Here is a 23,132-nt window from a genome sequence, read left to right on the forward strand (position 1 = left end):
AGTGATCATTAGATTAAATGAAAAGAAGTCATTAAGACTACTTTTATGAGACTAAAGAATGGTAAATTTTCATTGATGCTAAAAGATTTATTTTCAAGAGGACCATGCAGCTTGTTGCTGTTTGATCTGACAGAGAAAAGAGAGGATGGGGAAAAATATAATGAAATTCATAACCAATGACATAAACAGGAGCACATTTCACACAGTATAACACACACACACTTATTGTTCCAGATGAAGGTAAAAATGATAAAAACAAAAATGTGCGCACGCACACACACACACACACACACACCCTCATGGGATTCCTCACATTCTGAGCAGAAGCCTGGGCATGCCAGCTGCTGGAATGTGATTCTTCTGTTCGCACACACACACACACACACACACACACACACACACACACACACACACACACACACACACACACACACACACACACACACACATGCATGCAAGCATATACACACGCCCACAAAGACACGCACACACTTTAAGATAATTATGATTTCATGACTTTTTGATTTGTTTTTTTTTTTACTATGTGAACCACACTTTGTGATTTTCTGTCTGTGACGAGTGCTATAGAAATACAATTTTACTTTACTTACTTACATGTACTAGGATTACAAACGAAGATGAGATTTGTATAATAATGTCCCATCAGTTTAAATATTTATTAAACTATTTATTGACTATAAATGCAATTTGGACTTATATTGTTGAGAAGTAAAAAAAGTCCCACAACTTTTATACTTAAAGGGACACAAGACAGTTCTGGCTTGGTTTAACACCGCCTAGTGTCCGTTTTTTATTTATTTATTTATTTATTTTTTCGTGTCCTGTCTGGCTGTGAAGCAAACAGAAATGATGTCTGAATGCTGGTGACAAACCTTACAGATTTACTCTCAGGTGGAGCATCAAAGCATCTGCTTTTAATGTCACGCCTGATACTTAAAACTTTATTGTTATTGTTTTTGAATGCTTTTTAATTCTGGCCAGACACGGAGTCAGAGGTGAAAGAGAAAGGAAAAGACAAAAGGTGGGGAGAGAGGGGGGGAGGGGGTGGGGTCCACAAAAATAAACAATAATGAACAAGAGTCTGCTTCTAGACCTGCAGAAATAGAAAGAATAGAAAAAAATGGGACACAACAATACAACAGGAGCAAGCTATCACTGCATCAACTTGAAGAAATATACAATCAGCATTGTTTAACTAAACAATCACATGATAATAAATTACAGTGCATTTAGTGCCAATGACAGCCTTAAGACCTGTGTTGAACGTGCCCAAGCCCATACTTATGAGAGCACCTGTGTGTGTACACGCGCTTGCTTATGTAAGGTTTCTCTATAAGAGCATCCAATAGGGAGTGTGAGGGACCACAGATCTGCCCCCCAAAGATGTGTAGGAGACGGAGGGAGCTCCAAGTCCCAGAGATCCAGGCGCTGCCCCAGAACACAGGAACCCCAAGGAGACTGCAACCAGAAAGGCCCCCGCCCCCCTCGAGAGTCACAGAGGATCGCCCCGGGCGGCCACAACCAGCAGCCGGCAGAGTCTCGGGAGACATCAGCGGCAAGCCCACAGGCCCGCCCGCAGCCTCCCACCCCCTAGCCGGCTGAGCCCGAGACCCAGCGACCCGGGACCCAGGGGCGACCACCCCCGCCGAGGACCCAGCAGAGCCCAGGGACCCAGACCCCACCAGGCAGCCACCGGGATTGATCAGGCAGATGCCAAAAATCTTAAACCCCCTGACCCGGGAGCCATGAACATTCAGGCAAACCAAGGCACCACACTCCACAGCGGGTGTGGCAGGAGGAGGGGGGATGAAGATCTATATCATCAAAAGAAGTCCCAGGAGAAGAGAGGAATCAAAGGCCTCACCTGACATATACAGTCATACACAAACACAGTCATACACTCCCTCCCTCATGCTCACACTTACATATGCAACCAAAGACTTACAAAAATGCACACCGGACACCCACTCATGCTCCCCATACACACCCTATTCACTCTGGTCCCGGTACTGCTGCACATGGGGTACAGCCATTACTGGTTACCAGAGTTTGATCCTTTCTGCTGGGGTGCTGATGAGCAGGCTCCCCCGCCCAACGCTGAGCACAGCAATCCACCACCCCAGACCCCAACCAGACGGCCAGATCTCCCTCCTAGCCTCCAGCCCCAGGAAGCTAAGCAACGACAGAGGTGTGCGAAGACCCCTAGTCTCCCTCCCCCTGCTCCAATATAGTGTTAGTGTGTGTTGATGAGGTGTATTCCATGGCTGTGGTGAGCGGGCAGTGCGGGCATTGTCTGGCCTATGCCAGCTGATGCCACCACACCACCCCACTTGCACCCACAGCCCTCGGTGTCTAAGTGCAGTTTAAAATTGGAAGTGGGCACCGGCACTCGGGATGAGGCTGAGAAATCCCCTTGCCAACTGCCACTGAATGTGCTCACTCCCAAGGCCCTAAGTGTGTGTTTGCGTGGAATGTCATTGTTGGAAGTTAACCTTTCTCAGTGGCCTAGTGGTAGAGTGTCCGCCCTGAGACTGGGAGATCAGGAGTTGGACTCCTGGCCGGGTCATACCAAAGACTTTGAAAAAATGGGACCCAATGCCTCCCTGCTTGACACTCAGCATTAAGGGGTTGGATTGGGGGGTTAAAACACTAAATATTTCCCGAGCGCGGCTTGTCTACAGCTCACCGCTCCCCCAGGGGATGGGTCAAATGTGAAGAATAAATGTCGCACACACACCTGTGTGTGTGACAACTAATGGGACTTTAACTTTAACTTTTTAACTTTAAGGTGCAAATAAAATTGGGGGGCAGAGGAATGCGGAAATGGGGTCCATACCCGCACTCCCTGACTTGTCCACCCACCAAGGTCCTATGTGCATGTTTGTGTGATGATGTGAGGAGCAGGAGGAGAGAAATATGCAGGGATGGGGAGGAATGGCTGGTTGGCCTAGTGTCCGTTTTAAACCGCTGTTGTAAAAACGAACAGTTAAACTCACAAGCGCAGTAGCATGATTGCGAGGTTTGCATCCAATTTGAATCCTTAGTCTCTGAGCTCTCGCCATTCAGCTAACAGCAATAAATAAATAAATAAAAGCAAGCTTTCCTGATTTTGACTATAGGTGACCCCCTCTTTGGCCTCCTTTTCTCTCTTTTTTTTAATCGGAATCAGATAAAGGTTTTCCTCCACCATGATGAACACCGTACAATAAACACCAACCATGTCACGCTCATCTGTTCTGAGGTGTAAATATGGATGACTGGAATCCATTAATGCTCTTGCGAGATACGTGACTTTGTGAGACTGCGGGTCACTGGTCCAGATACGCTCAAGTTCCCAATGTGGCATTCTCCCCACAGAGAAGGGAGGGGACTGGGAAAGTATTGATTCATCCTCTCATTGACTCAAGAAAATGATTTTTTAAAATATGACATTACTTAATTTACTGTTAACCAGCTAAATATATGCATTATTAAAAATGTACTTTTGGAAATTTAAAGAGACTGCATGCATTTAATGGGGCTGGTATGGTAATGGGGCTAGTGTGTGTGAGTTTGTTTGTGCGTACGTGTGTGTGTGTCTACATGTTCTATACACTCAAACGCCCAGTGAATCACGGCAGATGGCTGCTCATACTGAGCCAGGTTGCTGCACGTTTCTTCTTGTTAAAGGGGAGTTTTCCTCTCCACTGTCGCTACATGCTTGCTTAGTATGAGGGATTGTTGTATAGTGTCTGACACAAGTCAGCGACTTGATGCAATCTGCTGTTTTTTTACATAGGACACATAACTAATTGGCATAATGAATTAAACTCCACCGGATTGCTTACTTTGTAAAGTGTCTTGAGATGACACTTGTGATTTGGTGCAAAAGAAATAAACTGAATTGAATTATTCATATTCCGAGGATATAGTTTAGCTATTCTCTAAATCCTTAAACTGTAAGCTGTTGAATGTTGGCAAAAGCTTTTGAATTCAGGATCAACAGATATAAATCAGTCTCAGTATAAGCTCACCTTAACACTCGCCTGCGAAGTCACACTCATTACCATCCAGCAACATTAGGTCATACAAAGCCCAGACTACAAAAGCAATCACTGACCAAGCCCGACTGATGCGTAACAGTTAAATATTTCTGGCTGTTTCACTAAATACACTCACACCTCAAACACATCTGTGTGAATAAACAGCTACACACAGCCCCAGATGGACTGTTGGAGGTTTAGGGTTCACACACTGGTGTCTCCTTGGCACAGCTGGCTTCATCCAAAAGGTAACTAGTGAAGAATGTGTCTGTGAGGGAAAGTCTTCATGCCTGGAATACCTGTCCTCCACACATCAAAGCCTCACTCGTCTACGGCGTAGAGGCCCCGCAATATTCTATTTCACGGCGTTTCTAGCATCTACGGTCCGACCTTTATAATCTTCTCGCTCAATTATCAAGAAACCCTTGTTAATTTGGTATGAAACTCCTATTTGTGCAGGTAGTGAGTTAGTATTCAGGTGCTACTTCACCCCAGATTTCCTCTTTCACTCCTCAGTCTATGCTCAATTTTCTCTCATCTTTTGAAGTTTGACTTAATCCTGCATGAAAAAATAACAAATACAAAATGACCCTCACACCATTTTGATCCACTTACACCAGTATACGTTGAGGTTTTATATTCTTCATGTAACATTTTCCTTTCACGGCCGCTTGATGGAAATGCTGTCATCTGAACTGACCGGCTGATAAAAGAAAAACTAAAGCCCTTTTTGGTGTAGACTTGGGTACAACAGTAGGTAAACACTGATCTCTTTGTCCCTTCACTGATAAAGTGATACTACTGTAATGTTCGGATGATGAAGGAGACAAAGAGCACCAGTTGTACAGATCCTCCTGCTACTAGAAGTCTGCAAGGTCAGACAACTGATACGAACATCCTTTAGAACACACGTACCACCATTATATTGACTCAGAGCTTGGGTCAGGAGAACAGGAGTAAAATCTATAGTTTCTGTTTCGTACATTTAAAGTTATATGGATCGAGTACTATTTAGAAGTAGGATTTTCTTACAGAGCTTGAAGTGTTTCAATGTGAAACTCCCAGAATTTAAAGAAAGCTGAGAAACCAATGGTTTAGACCAAAGAACAATGAATTCTAATGCTTATTGTTGTTTTGATGACTAAAGATTTGATAAAGTCATCATTTGGTCAAAACACAAAACACGTTTCAAAACACTAAAGGTATCGCTTTTCACAAGGGTTAAAATAAGGACACATTTCATATGGCAAATGCGAAAAGAGAGAAAGGTTGGATAGTAAAAAAAAAACCCAAATTCCTGGTTTGAAAAAAGCCTGAACATTCACATTCCAGGTGGTGAAATGAGGACCCATAAGTTGTTCTTTCTGAAGTTTTATGTTACAAAACAACTTTAAGCAAAATACGAGTTCTCATTCAAACATCATTCTAATGTGGCGCTTTAAAAAAACTCAAACTAAAACCTCCAGGTTTTGCGTCTGCCTACCTTTAATGATCCGGGACCGTTTTTTGGATCTGGGTTGGATCTTAGAAAACCTCCCAGTGAAGTCACTGGGGTCAAACATGTCCACTGTCAGAGAAGCAATGCGGTGCAGGACTATTCCATGGTGGCCTTGGTTCTGGCCATCCTGGTCCACACTCTCAGCCTGGTCGTTACAGTGATCAGACAGGCTGCTCTCAGCCCGGAGGCTGGCAGTGCTTCTTCCATCCTCTGCAGACATGTCTGATATCGACCCCACGAGTCACTCACAGGAGTTTAACTCACTCCTAGAAGTCAATATTCCAAATGAAGCCCTCTTCAGAGCTCACAGCTAGACCTCACATGGTTCACAAGTAAATTCAGCAGGTGAAATGGAAAAATGGATTTAAAAAAGTAAAAGCTTGTGAAAGCAAAGCTATTTCAAAATTAAAAAGGTCTGTCTTCAGGGTCTTTTTTTCCTTTTGGTCCACATTTTGTTTTCCAGTTCCGTCTTAGGGTTCCTACTTTTTATGTTGAGTTCATTCACTCCAGAGAAGGTGAGCTCATTGCCTTGTTGTTCCAAAGATCTCCTGAGGATTCAGGTTCAATCCCAAGTCGATTTACCGCTCTCTCCTTTAAGATTTTAGAAAGTCTCTCTGTCTTCTTTTAGTTAAGAGGCCGTTTTTATTCTTTCACGATGTTTGACTGTCACATACCTAGCGTTTGTTCTCTCTTGCTCTTTGGCTGTTTCTCCCTGTCTCTGTCAGCCTTTTGGGTCTCTGAGGCACAGCTGTGTTTCTTTGCTCTCAGGTGGTGAGCAAAGGGAGGGATCCAGTTTCAGGAACGCAGCTTGATTGGGTGGTTTTGGAAGTTTGGGTGGTTCTTCTTTCCCCTTTCCTCCTCATAGACCCTTTTTGCTGTTTTTCAGCCACCTCCTTTCCCTTACCGTACTCTATTAGACATTAAAATCCATTATGTCTATTAGGTCCTTTCTCTCAGACCTATTTCCTGTCTTTAGTTTCATTTTGTAAATTCTCTTAAAGGAGTAAAGCATGACAGACAGGCTGCTTATCGTTGACTCATACAGCCTGAAAACAGCATGTGGGTGTGAGTTAAGTCAGAGTCGCTGTCCTCACTGGTTTAGGCTGTTTAGCCAGTTAAAGTAACCTCCACATGTTAATGGTGTTGGATTACTGAGGCAGACACACCCATCCACAGAGGAGCAAACAGGAAGAGTTCTCAACAAAGTCAAAATATTATTGTGAAAGCCTTTAAGTCATCATCAGTAGATGTATGTAAGAGATAACCATGAGACAATACACTCAGTGTGATCACCGCTCAGGTACACAAATGTAAATTTGAATACTCGTCTGTTTTCCTGAAAAGATTTTTGTTTTTGCGGAACCTGCAGGCAGGGGAAAGCATCATCAGATTATAAAAACTCCCTGCATACAATTATTTAGGCAAAAACTTCCTGGATATTTTTTTAAAGGACCGGAAAGAAATACAGACCTCTTAAAATGGAAATGACCACTCAGTCGCTTATCTTCATACAGGAAGTGTAATATGTTGCTTTGGTCTGCTGCAGTAATTACATGTGGCCATGTAATGCTGTAATCAGGCAATCTGGACTCATTCGTCTCCCTCAACACTTCTCCAAACAAATTCTGTTTGACAAACCCAAGTCAGACGATAATGGATGGAGCTTTTAAAACTGTAGTCATTTAAAAAAAAAAATTCTGGACCCTCGTCAAATCACATTTGTTTAACTCCAGTTTGCTCTGGAAGTGAGGTGGTTAGAATCTCTCAGGAGGTATTTACCCTGAGGTAAATAGTTGTTTACTATTGTCATGGAATCGGCTCCAGCGAGGGCCTCACCCAGGAGTTGATGTGCGGTTGTAAAACAACACAACCCTTAGATGAATCAACAGCAACACACATTTATCGCAGACAGGAAAATGCCAGTAGCTGTGGCTAATGGTGGCTAGCATGGTAAATTAGACTACCGCATGTAATAAATGACAACAACTTCAAATGTAATCTGTGATGTTTGAACTTTCCAAACACCCTCAGGTGAATCGCCCTTTCATAATCGTGATAGAACACCTGTCTAACATACCCGACATATCACATTCAACTTTATAAGCCAGTTTATTAGCTGTAACTTTAACTGTGACTTGATATGTTTGACAATAAACATACAAATTCAAAGTATGTGGATGGAAGTCCACAACAGATGTAGATACCCGATTAGTGTGTGTTTAGCTTAGTTAAAGGAGTTCTGAATATTTCATCCAATTAAAAAAAATATTTGACATAATCCTGTAAGCCTTGACAATGTTTTCACTTTCTTTTTTGGGGAAAACATTTAGTTTGCTTGAGGAAAAGAAAAATAAACTGTGTTGCATCAAAATTAACTGGAAACAAAGAATAAATCTGTATTCTGAAGATAAAATTTGTATTTTTATTTTAATTTTAAGGTAGAATTTAGTGAGTTTTAAGACACTCTTTAAAAGGGTTTCACTAATCACCAGCATGAGTAGTTAAAACTGATAAACAAATAAAAGGAGGCACGGTGCCAATGACGGTTAGTGAGGAGTGCCTTCCTCTTTGGAAGTGTAATACCATAAAACCACAAAGTATTAAGGCAATCACTTACTTTCACAGAGACAGAGAACATTCGTTTTTCACTCATTCATTGACAACTTTGGAGAGCTACATCTTACTTTTTAGTAATTAATTATTAGAGTAGTAAATTGTAATATTTAAAGGTGTGGATCACTGAAAATGCATTTTTCATTATTATTTCCGATTATAATCGGTCACTCGAAGTTTTTCACACAGGCTCAACATGAATCAGGGTTTCCCTTACATAGGCGTAGCTGTGGCGGCCTGCCACGGCTGAAATCCCACCGCCACGCCTACAAGATCCCAAGTTTTTGTGTTTTTGTTGGTGCTGTTTCCCGAAGAAGCAGCCGGAACTACTATGTTGTCGCTTGTGATCACAGCCGGCGGGCAGCAAGGAGCAGCAGGCAGGGCAAGGTGAAGTTACAGCATAAGTTACGGAGTTTAAAATTAGAAAGGTAGCAGTGGATATAATGCTTTTTGGTTTACATGTTTCAATAGCATTAAGATAAACGAGTGTTGATGATCTTGACAGGGTTTCCTCCAGTGCTTACTAGGCCAGGTTCTCCTCCCCCCACCAGGCTAAGCATCACTTATTCATGTAAAATTTATTTTTTCATGTCTGACTTTAACCGCATCTAATACTGTATTACGGCGTGAGCGCAACAGCGACAACTTAAGATCGATGTGTGAGCAGCCTGAGAGGTCGGGTGTTTTCATCTGAACCCTTAAAACCTCCAGCAGGCTATGCTGCACTATTGACGTGTTAGCGCGCGGCGCTAACAACTTAGCGACGTGACATGTCTCGGAGAAAGTGTAAAAACATGTTGGACGCTTCTTCTGAAGCGGGAAAATAACACCTCTTCTTAAGCAGAGCACGACGGCGCCTCGGCTCGTTCACTCTCTGCCGAGTCGGACTGAGCTCGATAACAACATTGACCCAGGACAGCCACTGGGTCGTTGGAGCTGCCCCGTGACTGCCTGATGGAAAACCAGCGGGTTTCATCAGACTCGTAAAGTTTCTTGTTTTTGCTGGGGACCCCCTGTATTTTACCGCTCCCTCCTGCAGTCTTCCCCTATTAACATTTAAAATGATTCTGTAAATTCTGTGTATCAATAGAAAAAAACTCTGCCTCTGCCAGCTACAGTAAATGTAGACTCCAAATAATAAATAAGAGGTGCATTTATCTGTGTATCTCCTTTGATCCGCATTAGTGATATTCTCAGCACCAGAACAATGAAGCAAAGAAACAGATTCCTGAGTTTGTTAGTAATTTGATTTATTAGGTGCCTCTAACCTGTTCTATTTTTCTCTGAAATGAGATCAAATTAGTGCTTCTCTGGGTTGTCTCCAATCTGCACTAGAAATTTTTACTTTATTTAGAGACAAAATGCGTTCGTTGCTCTGAGCCAGCATGACGAACAAGGGAACGGCACCGCTAATGTTCGGGTGTTGCTTTCCATCCTAAGTGTCTACGTAGGGGGCGGGCGTATTACGTGAACGGGCCCATCTGATTGGCCTGTCACATTTTGGGGATGTTTAGGACCCAAATATGCAGCAACCCAGGATGACACGAGGCAGGAGATGATGTAAAGTAAAATCCTTTATTTTTGAAGGATGAACAAAATAAATCCAAAGGCAGTGAGCCTGAAGTCCAAAACTCCAAAGCAGGAGAAACAAAAGCTCACCAAGAGCACGAACAAACGCTGACAGAATACAAACACAATGGACCGACAAGACACTGAGACAAGACAGGACTTAAATACACAGGGAGGATGAGAGGGAGATGAGCTGCAGGTGTGTGGGGTGTGGAAGGAGGACCAGGTGAAGGCAATGACTAAATCAGGGAGGAGGAAGAAAACACTGATGGGAAAAACACACTAAACACTGAAAGGCTGTAAAAGGAAAATGACCTAAGAGAAAAACAAAAGACCAGAAAGCATGAACCATGACTATACTAAGGGGAAGCTGACACTAAAGGAAAACACCATAGAAAGAAACAACAGGGGCGTGGCTAAGAGGGGGCCAAGAGAGCACAGGACCTGGGAAAGGGATGTCTGAGCGGGGAAACCTAGAGGGCAAATGGGGAACACCAGGAGACACATGAGGAAGACGCAGGCATGACACATGAGGGCGCTAGAAGACACAAAAGGAGCACCTAGAGAGGATGGAGAAACACCAGGAGGCACATGAAGGAAGGGGCAGGCGCGGACCATGACATGGCCTCATATCAGAAGGACTGCATTTGATTGGTCAAATAATACTTCCGTGTAAAAAACAGAGCTGGTTTACAAAAAGTTGATGTATGACACGGATGGAAATGTTGAACCAAACATTTATCGCCGTTTTTGACGTGCTTTGTGATGGGCCTATCTCACGTCCTGTTATCCCGATGAAGATACATTTTCGATATATTGTGCAGCCCTTCTCAGGAAGTAGACCGGATCGATCCCAGCTCACACCAGTGAATGCTAATGTTCAGCAGTCTTGCTACCGTCAGTGCATTGTAGCTCATCCTCACCAGCGTGTGAATGGGTGGATGACTGATTGTGTTGTGAAGCACCTTGGGGGTTGTAAATACAGGTTATTTACCAATCTGGGGTGAGATGTTCAAATATCAGGAAATAACAGCTGAAACTCAGCTGTGATATGGGCAACTTTAATTCCTAAAAAGGGGGGGACTGGTTTAGCTTGTGTTTTAACTTGCAGGTCAAAATCTGTGTACAAAACTCTGTGTTGACACATTTACTGACTCTAATCCAGCTTCATCTCCTGTTTTGATGCTGTTATCGAAATTGGTCTTCCAGCTGGTTTTAAAATTGTTAAACAAGGATGCTTGAATGCTTACAACTAGGAGTGTGTATTTGCAATAGGGCTGCACGATATTAGGAAAACCTGCGATATTCGATAACAGAGCTTAATATTGCGATATCGATATTACTCACGATAAATGAACAAATACTAAAGTATGCAGTGTTGATGTTGTCTGGCGTGTGACGTCTGCTCTGGGTTCAAAGCAAACAAAAACTAATGCATGAATTCCATTACAACATAACATTTTTATTGCAAAAATATGCAGCTGCACCTGCTACTGTATTAGCAGCAAAACAACAAACTGCATGCATGCAGTTTCTCAGTGACTTTAAAACATCACCTCCACCATAAAACTTTTTCTAATGCTCCAAATACAGAAAAACATCCCTTACCAGGGTTTTTTGAATAAATAAAAAAATCAGAAAGTAAGTTTAAATGTTAAATAGTAGTTAACATCACTTAAATGCAACAGCAAATTCTCTCATTGCTACTGAGCATTTTCTCCACTTATGTGGTTATGATATAAGGCTGTTGCTGTAATTGGGAAGTGAACTGTGCTGGGCCAAACTAGGAGAATATTAAGATTTTCTGAGGGAAAGAGAGAAACAATTGTCTACCTTTCAGAAGAGGAACTGGCAAAAAAAAAAAATTACATGGAAAATATGTGAAAACGTTTGTTTTTAACCCCAAATTGAACAAGTTTACCTGGATCTTAAAAAGCAGCTCAGATGATGAAACTGCAACTATGATTCTGATAACAAGCTAACAAATTGAACTAGCTCCTCTAAGATAACCGGCTAGCAGAGCTTCTGACTGACAGTTCATGTGCAGCAGCAAATCAACTATCCTGATTAACAAGGTTATAAAAGCTCATAAATGAAAAATCACTTTGATGTGTGGGGGAACTTTTCCAGGCCCTCTTTAGCAGGGTGGGACTGGGAGGAGAGTGCTGTAGCCTTTTAGCTGGAAGCTAACCGGAGCCTGGGGCTAACAATAACAACACCACCCGGTGGAACACTAGCGACACGAAGGTGGGTTGGTTCGCCGGCACATGTCGGAGTCAGCCCGGTTATTATCAGCTGCTTAACGACACCGAGCGGACTCACGTTCACGTTTGAAAGCAGCGCTGATTCCAGAAACCTCGGCACAAAGTGTGTTCGGTAATCTGAGCCAGCATGACGAACAAGGGAAGCGAGCGGCAGCAGAAAGCGGGGGCGGAGCGGAGATAGTGGAATTTTGGGGTAAGGGTCAACGAAGGGGGCGGGCATATTACACGAATGGACCCATCTGATTGGCCGCATATCAGAAGGGCTACATTTGATTGGTCAAGTAATACTTCATCGTAAAAAACAGAGCTGGTTTACAAAAAGTTGATGTATGATACAGATGGAAATGTTTGAACCAAACATTTATCGCCGTTTTTGACGTGCTTTGCGATGGGCCTATCGCACGTCCTGTTATCGCGATGACGATAATTTTTCGATATATTGTGCAGCAAAAATTTTCAAGCATCTGGCCATAATGAGCCAAACTCACGCCCATCTACTTTCGATCCATGGGTCCCCTATTGCCCCCAAAAATGAATGTGAGTCTACGAGAGGACAAAAGTTATTTTCTGATCCCGTTTGATATATGCCACAGATTTAAAAATGTCCATGAATTTTAAAGACACATTTTGATGCCAAGAAAGCACTTTTTCTTGACAGGCGGCAAAAGCTTTTTTAGGTGTTGTCTAAACAGACATAGACTACAACTACTTGTCTCACCAAATTGATGTCATCAAATCAGACAGACAAAAGGGGAAGAAAATGGAGACTTAGGCTTCATATATGATACATATCACAATACAACGGAGACAATACGATATATTGCAATACTAAAAGACAGGCAACATTTGTGATTTTTAAGATTGAATTTAATTGGAAAACCCAGGCCAGACACTTCCAGGACACATCCAGTGTTATCGCGAGAGATTGTTGCTCTGATAGAATGAAGGTGGTAAAAACTGCTGCCACCTAGCAGTCAGGGTTTTACTTGCAACACACAAAGAATTACAGTAAATGTTTGGATGTTAAGAAAAATGTTAATCTTAAAAAATAGCTGTAATAACTCAATTCAGATTCATAACAAGAAATATTGCAAAAAAACCTATATATCTTCAATCCCTAGCAACAACAATAAACATCTTGAATACAAATTTATACTCAAGTATGGAAACCCTCATCAGACATACAACTGACTTATTCTCAGGTGTTGACCAGCATAATTATCCATCTTTATTTAGTTGTTTTGTTAGGTAAAAAGAAAATATTGTACATAAATTAGCCAAAACATAAACTATAAATTAAGTGCCATCTTTCACACACTGTGTAGAATAACTTGGGTTGACTGAAACAACACAACACACCCAAACACACACACACAACCCCACAAAATGACAGCCTGTATTCAGACTAAGAAACAACATTGTCTCAACAATGATTCACTTCATGTGAACACCCTGTCATATAAAGTATGTCTCTTTTTTTAAAGTTCTGGTAGCATTTCCTATAATTCCATCAATCACAAGGTCTGATGGTTTGTTCTGACTTTCACAACTCTGCCAACAACATTGTGTAAGAGGAGAATCGGAGCCAGTGCTAAAACCAGAGAGACAAAGGGGTGCCATCCAGTCTCACATATAGTTTCAAATATAAATCTATTTCCTCTCCCGCGTGGCCTGAGCTTTACCCAAAGGAAGCCATGAAGAATGTGTCATGATCACTTGTTGGTGTTCCTTCATTATAATTAACATTTTCTTCTTCTTCATTTCTTTATTTCTACATATTTATCCATTCCAGACTTGTTGACAGATGAGATAACACTTAAATGTTTCGTATACGTTTGACCTAATTTTAAATCACCCTCACCTTTGAACAAATTCATCATTTTATTCATACCACTTTAAACACTCACTGAGAACCTCTACTTTAACGGAAAACTGTCCTTCTGTCGCTCAGATATGCTGCTGTGTTAGCCTTTGAGCCCTGGATGCTCCGTAACCCCAACAGGAGCGCTGAGGGGTTAAACACGTTTGCTTTAGGCTTATGCACTGAACTTCAGCTAGAAAGTTCACTGGATGAAAGACAAAATTAATGATAGCTTTGCCTCACACTGGCTGTTTTTTCAAGCACTTTCAGTCATGTCCTTCACTAATATATTAAGTTGTATTTATTTTTAGATTTTGTTGTCTAAATATCCTTCCAGGTACGAATACCCAAGCTGTATTTTTGTTTACTAAAGTTAATGACAATGAAGTGAAAACACATTATGGCAGGTAAGCACACAGAAGAACTAAAAGTATCATGTACATTATGATTTATTATAAAAGTATTAGCTGTTGCTTATTTCTGCTGGCATTTCACCAGCAGTGGTATGAAAGTACAACTTTCATTTTCCTTTAGGCTGTTTTAGTGGTGAGGTTTTATTGGCACATTTTAAGCTTACATTATTCAGGAATTGAATTGAAGTCAAAACGTATTGCACACATGCGCCACACATTTCACGTATGATGTCTGTGAATTTTAAAGACATATTTTGATGACAAGAAAGTGCTTATTTCCGAACAGCGGGAAAAGTTTTGTCTCGCCAAATTGATGTCATGAAACCAGACACGGAGAAGAGGCCACATGGCCACTACATCTGGCCATGGGGGAGAAGAGATTCTGACGTGATGTAATTTATGCAACGCCTGATTTGTAGTCATTTTAATATGAAATGTTTACAAGTTAATACATTTCAAAGTACCTGACAGACATAGTTGAAACCCACGTAATTGCTTAAGTGAAGTACAACATATGTGTGATTCGTGGCGTAAGGCAAAGCGGGTTAGAAAAAGGCTTTTATAGCCCCGTTGACTCCATTCATTTTTTTCTTTGATCCAGGGACCCGTGAGCTGACCGGAGGGGGGGGGGGGGAGGGGGGGGGGGAGATATCCCTTAGTAACCGAGCTGCACAGATGCAAAGACACAGAGCTTATTAGTTGTTCTTCTCATGTAACTTTTACAAAGTATTGATTTAATTTAATAAAGTAATAGGTACTTACTACAAAAACAGCATGTGTTGCAATCAGAAGTGTGGACTATCTTATGTCCTGCCATGGATAAACACTGGCTCTCTTATGGTGCCCCCTTGAGCCCGTCAAAGGCATGACATTTGTAATAATTAGGTATAAATTTTAGTTTCACTTTATTTTCCTCAAATGCTACTCAGCCTAGTTTAAATCCATTTAAATGGTCTCTCAGTCTTGTCCAGAATTACAGAAATAATGGATGTTTGCACAATGTCTTCAGTCTCTTGAAAAAGTATATAATAGTTTATGCCGTGTCTTCTTATGACACAGGACTTTAGTCCACCTTATCTGGCTGCTTCCTGGATCTCCTCATCTTCCTGCATCAGGGTTCTTACAACAAACAAAGTGTGTGTGTGTGTGTGTGTGTGTGTGTGTGTGTGTGTGTGTGTGTGTGTGTGTGTGTGTGTGTGTGTGAATCAGGCAAAATCACAGTGTTATGCAAGTATGTGGGAGTGAGGTGCTGAGATGTATCTATGGAAACAATGACAGTGAGGGGAGGCAGATAGTTCAACCGCTGATGAAGATTTCCAAAAATGAGGTGTGAGGGGTCACTTTTACAAAAGATGGCTAAGAATCAATAAATGTTGAAGATGTGTTTACAACAGGAAAAACCCCACAAACAGTGGTGGGATTAAAACACTTGTGACAAAGCAGAAAGAGTAGTGCAAACAAATCTCTTCCAACTGTTCTCACATGACAAAAAAAAAAAATCACAAATCCAAAAGCTTTGGGGAAAAGCTTATTGGAGTAATGAATCAAAGCGTTTTTGTTTGTAACACTGAAACAGAACTCAGGCCTGGAATGCCATGAATCCTTAAAATGTTCACTTAAGAGCCTTCATGAATGACGAAAAAATACCATGATGCTCTAAAACGTGGGGGGAATGGGGGTTAAAGATGCAGAACCTGAGCTTTTCAAGACCTAAAGAGAATCTTAGTTTAAAATACTAGAATGGAAGGTGATATGCTATAGGTCTTATTTACTTTAAAGTTTCCATTTTCCAGTCATATTTTGAAGTTTATTAAATATTAAAAGAATAAATGCTTCAGAAGCAAGGCTTGCCAAACACTCACGCCACCAGTCCCTCCGACCACCAGCAGCAGGCAAGGCGGGTTAAGGGTCTCGCCCAAAGACACAACAGCAGCATTCTCAGGTCAGATCCGGAGACGATTCTGCAACCTGAGCTACTGCTGTCCTTACGAATCCCCTCTAGATGTGATCTATTATGACAAAATAAATGAAGTACTGTGGGAGCAATAGAGGGCTCAATGTTACACGTAGCATGAGAACAATGGATCTGCCTGAAACAGCTGGACAAATGATGGAGGGGGTGTCAGATGAAGTCAGGAGGAAGAAGCTAAAGGAAAACCATCAGGAAACCCATCATAGCGAATAATCTGACATTTAGTTAACCATTTCTAACTGTTGTAATAACATCAATTCATAACATTCAATTGTCAACTATTTTAGCCAGATAAGGGGAAATGAATGAGTCCACTGCATGCATTTATCTGGACAAAGGTGAGTGCATGTAAATAATACATGCTTTCTCTGTTTAAACCATCCAAGCTGCAGAATAAAGTGCAACATTTGCAATTCACGCCATGTAAAGGTAGAAAACCATCATGTCAGACTGGAGCTCAGCTCAGCATCAGACAGGCAGCTGAACTCTCACAAGGATCCAAATGAACAAAGTTGATCTAAAAAACCCGCACAAAAATACTTCACATTAGTAATTAAAGCCAGTCGCTAACATGTAGTGTAGCGTGTTCTCGTTTACCGCCATCATGAAGTGTGTATTTAAAACCAACGGTCGTTGGTAGACTGTTGCTAGCTAGCTGTCGCACACACACCAGCACGGTATTGTTCGCTTGTAAAGGTTGATAGAAAAAAGCGTTAATTTAAATAATTACTCGTCTTTCATTTTTAATAATAAACAACCAAACACTAAAACCGACTAAGCTCTTAACTAGAAGGCTAAAGAGCTACAACAAACATCTAACACAAGACCTTTCTCGGTTGTAGTCCGAAAATAATCATCAACCACAACCGGACGTCACAATAATTCAACATTAAAGCGATTCGTACCTTTTCTGCGTCGAACCAAGAGACTACAGGACCATTTCCAGGACCCAGTTCTTTGTTTATGTGATTCAGCGGCTTATTTTCATCAGTCCGCCTCGTCTCTCTCTCTCCTCCTAGAGTCGTGTCGCTCTGGCTGACAGCACCACCGCTCGGCTCGGAAAGGTCCCGCCCATAGCAACCAATCAGGTACCGAGCAGCTGGAGACGGAGGCAAACGCCAACTCCGATTGGCTGAACGCCTGTGTCCGTCAACGTGTCACTGGGGGCGCAGCTTGGTCCAAGGGCAGGGCACTTGCTGGGGAAGGATGCTGAGAGCCGCAGGTGCAGCCAAATCCAGCGATGAAAGAGGTGAAGGGGAAATTTAATAGGGAGCTTTTCTCATTAGGCAAGAGATGATGCGCAGCTGCTTTGTTTGATTTAGATTATGTGAAATATAGAAGTGGTAGTAATTTACATCCATACATTAACTTTTATGATAATTAAATTACATGCATTACTAAATAAATTCTGCTGTTTGGAAAAGGAGTAGGCTATACGTTTATTCAGCCCTACTCATTTGATATAATATATCCCTTACCAAAAGTGGTAAGACGAGGACGCTCACCCTGTCACATCAAAATGCTTTTCAAATCACAAAGGCAAAAACAAAACCAAATGAAACAAAGAATAAAACAGAAAAGAATCACTATAATTTCTAAATCAGTAAATTTCTACCTTTATTCCTGATGTGGGCCAGTTAAAATATGTTTATTCATATCTGTTATGTGTATATAATTATTTTGTAAATTATTGTAAAAATAAACCCATCATTTTGGAAATGTGATGACTCAACTTTTTACCTGGTTCAGTCTGTTTTAATTAGAAATAATTTGCTTTATTTGTTTAGCAGCAGTAAAAATGACAGCCAGCTCCTTCAAGTCTAAGGTAATGGCCCTGATCTAGAAAAGCTTCATCCATAAAGCCGCTGCTTCTCTTCATCACAGTGAATCAACTGAGATGGTTTGGACATCCGATTAGGCCAGTTGCCTTCCTTTGTAGAGTTTCCAGTCGTTTTTCTAAATAAATACACCGTGTTCTTTTAAAATACCTGCTTGCATTTAAAAATAAGCTTATCTTAAATGCAAAACAAAAAATGGTCCAATGTTATTCGTTCTTTTATTTTTTCCAAAAGGTAGGACAAGCACAAATTTCAACAATCCAAATAAAAGAAGAAAAACCACAGAACAAAGTGTTCATAACACACAAGAAGGCAGCTTCTTTGACCAAATTATGAATAATAAAATTATAATTATGTATTCATACAGCTTGACAGGAAGCAACTTTCTTCAGTTTATCAGGCTACGGCTAAAGCGTGTGCAATTTATTTATAGCACCCTTTTCATCCCTCTCCTTGGGTTCTTTTCCTCCTCTGTTCCTTTTCTGCTGTTTGTTATTTTTCACTCAAGATTTAGTGCAGCTGATATATTTTTACGATGGAACGTTAAACAAAGTTAAAATGGTCTCAAACACATAGTCAGGCCCTTGTTTGTCAATAACTACATTAAAAAAATCATATCATTAAAAAAAGATTTCATCCAGTTAAAGTTGTTGAAAAATATGACAAAAAATAAATTAAAAAAACCACAGAAACCCTCTGACACAAGCAGACGAATGTAGAAATGTGATCAAAATGTGTTAAAATTCAGGTCACAGACAACACATTCAACAAAACGAGGGAATGTGAACAACATGGGAGATGCATATTTGAACCATTTTTGAAAGATGGCACAACAAAATCCTATAATAAACTTGCACTGCAGCTTCATTTCCACTTTTAATCATGAAAGTTTTATTGGCTGTAAATCTGAGAGCTAATGGTGCCACAGAAATAAAAGCTTTACCTCTTAAAATGGCATTATTTTTATTTCCGCACAATAAAAATGAAAATAAAAATCAGGCTTTGGCTTTTCAACAATAAATCAGTTTTGTTTACAATAAATTATGATAACGCATCTTTATTGGTTAAGAAATGTCACATTTTCTTTTTCCTCGTTTCCTGCTGCGACACAAACGATTTGTCCTTTTTAAGTCTCTTCACAGAAAATAGTGCATGTACGTTTTTCTTGTTTGGCTCATGTGCTGACGCGACGTCGTCCACGTCCGCTCGTAAACATGGAGACAGCCGTAGGTCCCCGGCTCCTCAGGTCCATGTTGGAAGGGGCTGTGGGTCAAAGGTTTAAGGCGGCAAGCCCAAGGTGCTGCTTGCATGTAGGAATGAATAAAAACAAATGTCAGTGCATGATGAACAAGCACAGTGATTGTTTCCTCCTGGGAGTTTGTAATGTTAAAACAGTGCTTTTGTCAAAATAAAAAAATAAAAAAAAGGCTTATGACCCGTAGTTCCCAAAATCTTCTCTTTCTTCCTCTTAGGCGTAGCGGGGGTCTGCATCGATCAGCGACAACCTCTGGAGGTAGGCCGGCGCCTGGCAGCAAGGCGCCCGCGGCGGCTCCATGAAGATTGTGGAGGAGGTGAGGCTTTTGCGGTCCTTCTTCAGGGTGTGTCTCCTCTGCCAGCGGCAGAGTAAAACCTCCACCTGCTCTCTGAAGAAGCTGGTGGTCAAAGTGTACAGGATGGGGTTCAAGGCACTGTTAATAGGAAGGATGAAAATGACCACCCAGCTGGAGATCGTTCCTAAAGATGCGAAACAGAACAATTAGAGATAGAAGGAAAAGGCTTTTGTTTGAGGATTAATGCAAATGAAAACGCCACGATTTCTCACCAGGTATGTCCACCTCCAGGAGAGAGAGAACTTTAACTAAAAATATGGGAATCCAGCAGAGGGCGTCAGAGAACACAATGAAGAAAAACCTGTTGGCCACGGCCACGTCTCTGTGCAGCCTGCTCCTCAGGTCTGTGGCATTGATTCCAGTTTTATAGATGGAGCAGAACATGCTGGAGTAGGAGATGACAATCACCAGGAACGCCACCAGGTTTAGACCTGGAACAAACAAAAACACGAGCTACGCACACAAGTATTCACAGAAAAGAGAAGCTCAGAAAACAAAGGTGGAAGAGAGTGGAAACCAGGGAGGATGGAAGCCAGTCCTGGGGCGGGATGCTGCAGTGATTTGAAAGATGTCAGGGGGAGTAATACAAGTAACAGTAATGTTAATTAATTTGAAAGTAAAAACAATAATGATTTGCAACAACATAAAAACAAAATCCTTGTCTTACTTAATTTATACCAGGGGTCTGCAAGATTTACCACTGAAACATTTATCTCTGCTCCATTAAAATACATTTCCCCAGAGTCTCAAAACACATTTAAAGCTTCAAAGAAACATAATAAAATCACTGAAACATAAAAATATATGTAGTTCCATTATGAAATTAAGAAACTATAATAAAATGTTGATATTTATTGGTATTTTCATGCCAGGAGCAAGAAAAGACCAAACTTTTGAAAGATTGTTTAAAGCCAAGTATGCAGCCCATTTAAGCCCTTTCTATAATTAAATGCCCCAGTAAAGCGTTCACCTTCTCAAATGAACCGAGTGGACGTAAAATCCAATCCAGTTTGATGTGTTCAGTTGTGACTTACTAAATTACATATTTTTTTTACTTTGTTTTCATTTGGTTTAATATATTTATTTCTCGACAGTAAAGGAAGAGGGACAAAAAAACAGAAACTAAAAATAGGCTATAAATAGTTTAACAAGGTACGGTTTAAATAATTCATCATTTGATAGATGCTTCTAAGATATGAAATTCCAGAAGAATCTTTGAATGTCTCATACATTCCTGAATTATTAAACTTGACCTTTAATAAATTCATATCCAATCTTTTTTTCTAGGTCTAATTATTAAAGGGCAGTTTTGGCTTGCTTGTAGCACCCCCTAGTGTCCGTTTGTAGAACAAAAAGGAAAACTTCTCGTCACTGTGCGTTTGACAGGGTTTTACCATATTTATGTCGATGGGTTTTTACCGACATCTGACATGGGAATTAATTGTTTTTGAGAGGTGACACTCTTAAAAGGGAATCAAATGCCTACTAATAAAAAATTAGTGGTTTTTATTGAATAAAGTTTTTGCAAAAATTTGAACTGAATCCTAAATGTACCCTTTACTTCACAGAAAAGCCCAAAACTCTGAGATTTTTAGGATTTTTTTATTGCCCCTTATCACTGAATGTGCACGTAATCCAGACATAACAGATTTAGAATGCTCTCTAAGAAGAGCTTGTTACACACACACACACATGCACACGCGCGCACACACACACACACACACACACACACACACACACACACACACACACACACACACACACACACACACACACATTTTAATTTCAAAGAGATTTAGGGCAAGCAGTACAAATTGCAGTAGTAACTCAAAGGATTTGAGTTATTAAAAGCCCGCCTGCGATGACAGAAACGCTGGCACCCCTAATAACAGAATCTCAGCATCATTCAGAGTCGTCCATCCTTTGCACTGCAGCTCAGAGAGAACACTCAGTAATAGATCCCAGGCTAATCATGTATTGCTGAGAGATCCCCGCAGCAAGTCGAGCCAAAAATAGTTCCTTTAGTTTGTTGTAGCGTCATAAAAATAAATGAAAACAGAACCAAACACTTAAAAAACAAAAGAAAACCTTGTCTTATTAAGTGATTATTTATAAATCCTGTAAGAATATTTTATTACCCTAACTGGTGATTGAAATACAACCTCCCCACCATTCTTAAAACATTTATTTATTACAAACTGAGTTGCCACTGGGAGAAAGAGGAAACATTTTTCTTCTATTTACCCAGAAATATTCCAGTGGAATATCCTTTGGCGGTGGGTTTTTCTTGCCTGTCAGAGTGCAGGGGGAAGCAGACGCCGTTACGCCCATAGTAGTTCCCGAAGACCTCTTCATTCAGAAGCGGCACGACGGCAATAATGAACCCCATCAGCCATATAGAAGACAGGATCACCTTGCACCAGAACAACACACATGCTGTTAAAATTTCAGATGCAGAACTCCCCAAAGCACACTTTGGAATAAAAAAAACAGGATTTCTCTCTTAACTAGAGCAGATGCTAAACGTTTCCCTCAGCCAAATAGTCTCCTGCAGATTGCATTTCAGGGTCTACCTTTGTTAGAGGATAAACCAGGATAATGAAATCAGCTCCTGGTTGTGTCTGACCATTATTCAAAGAGATAAAGATGACTTCCACTGCTAATGAATATTTAATTTTTGTTGCTGTGAAGGTTTTAGTTGTAAGATTATGATTCTGTTCACTTACTAAATTGATATAAAATGGATTTTCCTTCAAATCTGGAACTGAAAATGTCATCTTTAAAGGGGACATATGACTTTTTTCTTAAGTTATAATAGTTCTATGGTTGAGGCAAAACATGTTTACGAGGTTCTTTGCACTAAATCCCTCTCACATAAAGCAATTTCAGCAGTTTTATTCTTGACAGTTTCAGTACCTTCCAGAATGAGCCATTTCAAGGCTCTGTCACTTAAAAAAACAAGTTTTTGCTGGCCACGCCCACCCCTCCCCCACTCACGCTGCTATAAGCTGAGTCGCACCGATATCTGAGGGGCTGCTGCTCCTTCAGCAGCAGCTCTCTCCTGCATGTGAGAGGTGAACTTAGCTTTTCTACTTTCGCCGATTGTGACATGACAAACAGGAACTTTATAAAACAGCTTGTTTTAGGCACAAAATGAACTTCCTCCTTATCATCTCAGGATTGTTGCTAGCATCATCTTCAGAGCCATTTTTTCCTGCAGTTTTTTATTTATTTTCCGTCGGTGTCTCGTTAGCTACTTATTTTAAAGCTTTTTTTGCTGGAAAGAGTGACTTTAGCTAAATTAAGGATATAAGTTTTAGATATGTCGGTCAGCACTCAAAGATTTGCTGCCTTTTAAACCGACGCCATAACCGGAAATCCATTTAGGTGCATAATTGCTAAAACCAAACGCTAACAAAAATGGATGGACATTTTTTTCAGGTTTGAAGTG

At 40.9% G+C, this 23,132-nt stretch overlaps 2 protein-coding genes across 11 annotated transcripts in view; both read right to left on the reverse strand.

Moving 5' to 3' along the window:
* fryb (furry homolog b (Drosophila)) overlaps positions 1-17,286 on the reverse strand; it is a 65,739-nt gene extending 48,453 nt beyond the window's left edge. For 3 of the 9 annotated variants that reach the window (XM_054730811.2, XM_054730812.2, XM_054730810.2), the window contains exon 1: positions 5,527-6,610. In XM_054730811.2, coding sequence (XP_054586786.2) covers positions 5,527-5,761 — 235 coding nt within the window. In that variant the 5' untranslated portion in view covers positions 5,762-6,610. Of the gene's footprint in view, positions 1-5,526; positions 6,642-17,138 lie in introns of those variants that run through there. The other 6 variants (XM_054730820.2, XM_054730813.2, XM_054730815.2 and 3 more) reach the window with 6 other exon arrangements.
* Positions 17,287-18,272: 986 nt separating this feature from the next.
* The window catches only part of rxfp2a (relaxin family peptide receptor 2a), a 70,850-nt gene continuing 65,990 nt past the window's right edge, over positions 18,273-23,132 (reverse strand). For both annotated transcript variants that reach the window (XM_070555856.1, XM_015961611.3), the window contains exons 18-20: positions 21,926-22,094; positions 19,894-20,112; positions 18,273-19,805 (exon numbers count right to left, since the gene is read on the reverse strand). In XM_070555856.1, the coding sequence (XP_070411957.1) occupies positions 19,540-19,805; positions 19,894-20,112; positions 21,926-22,094 (654 nt within the window). In that variant the 3' untranslated portion in view covers positions 18,273-19,539. The remainder of the gene's footprint in view (positions 19,806-19,893; positions 20,113-21,925; positions 22,095-23,132) is intronic.

Source organism: Nothobranchius furzeri, chromosome 10 (genome assembly GCF_043380555.1).
Source record: "Nothobranchius furzeri strain GRZ-AD chromosome 10, NfurGRZ-RIMD1, whole genome shotgun sequence".
NCBI lineage: Eukaryota > Metazoa > Chordata > Actinopteri > Cyprinodontiformes > Nothobranchiidae > Nothobranchius > Nothobranchius furzeri.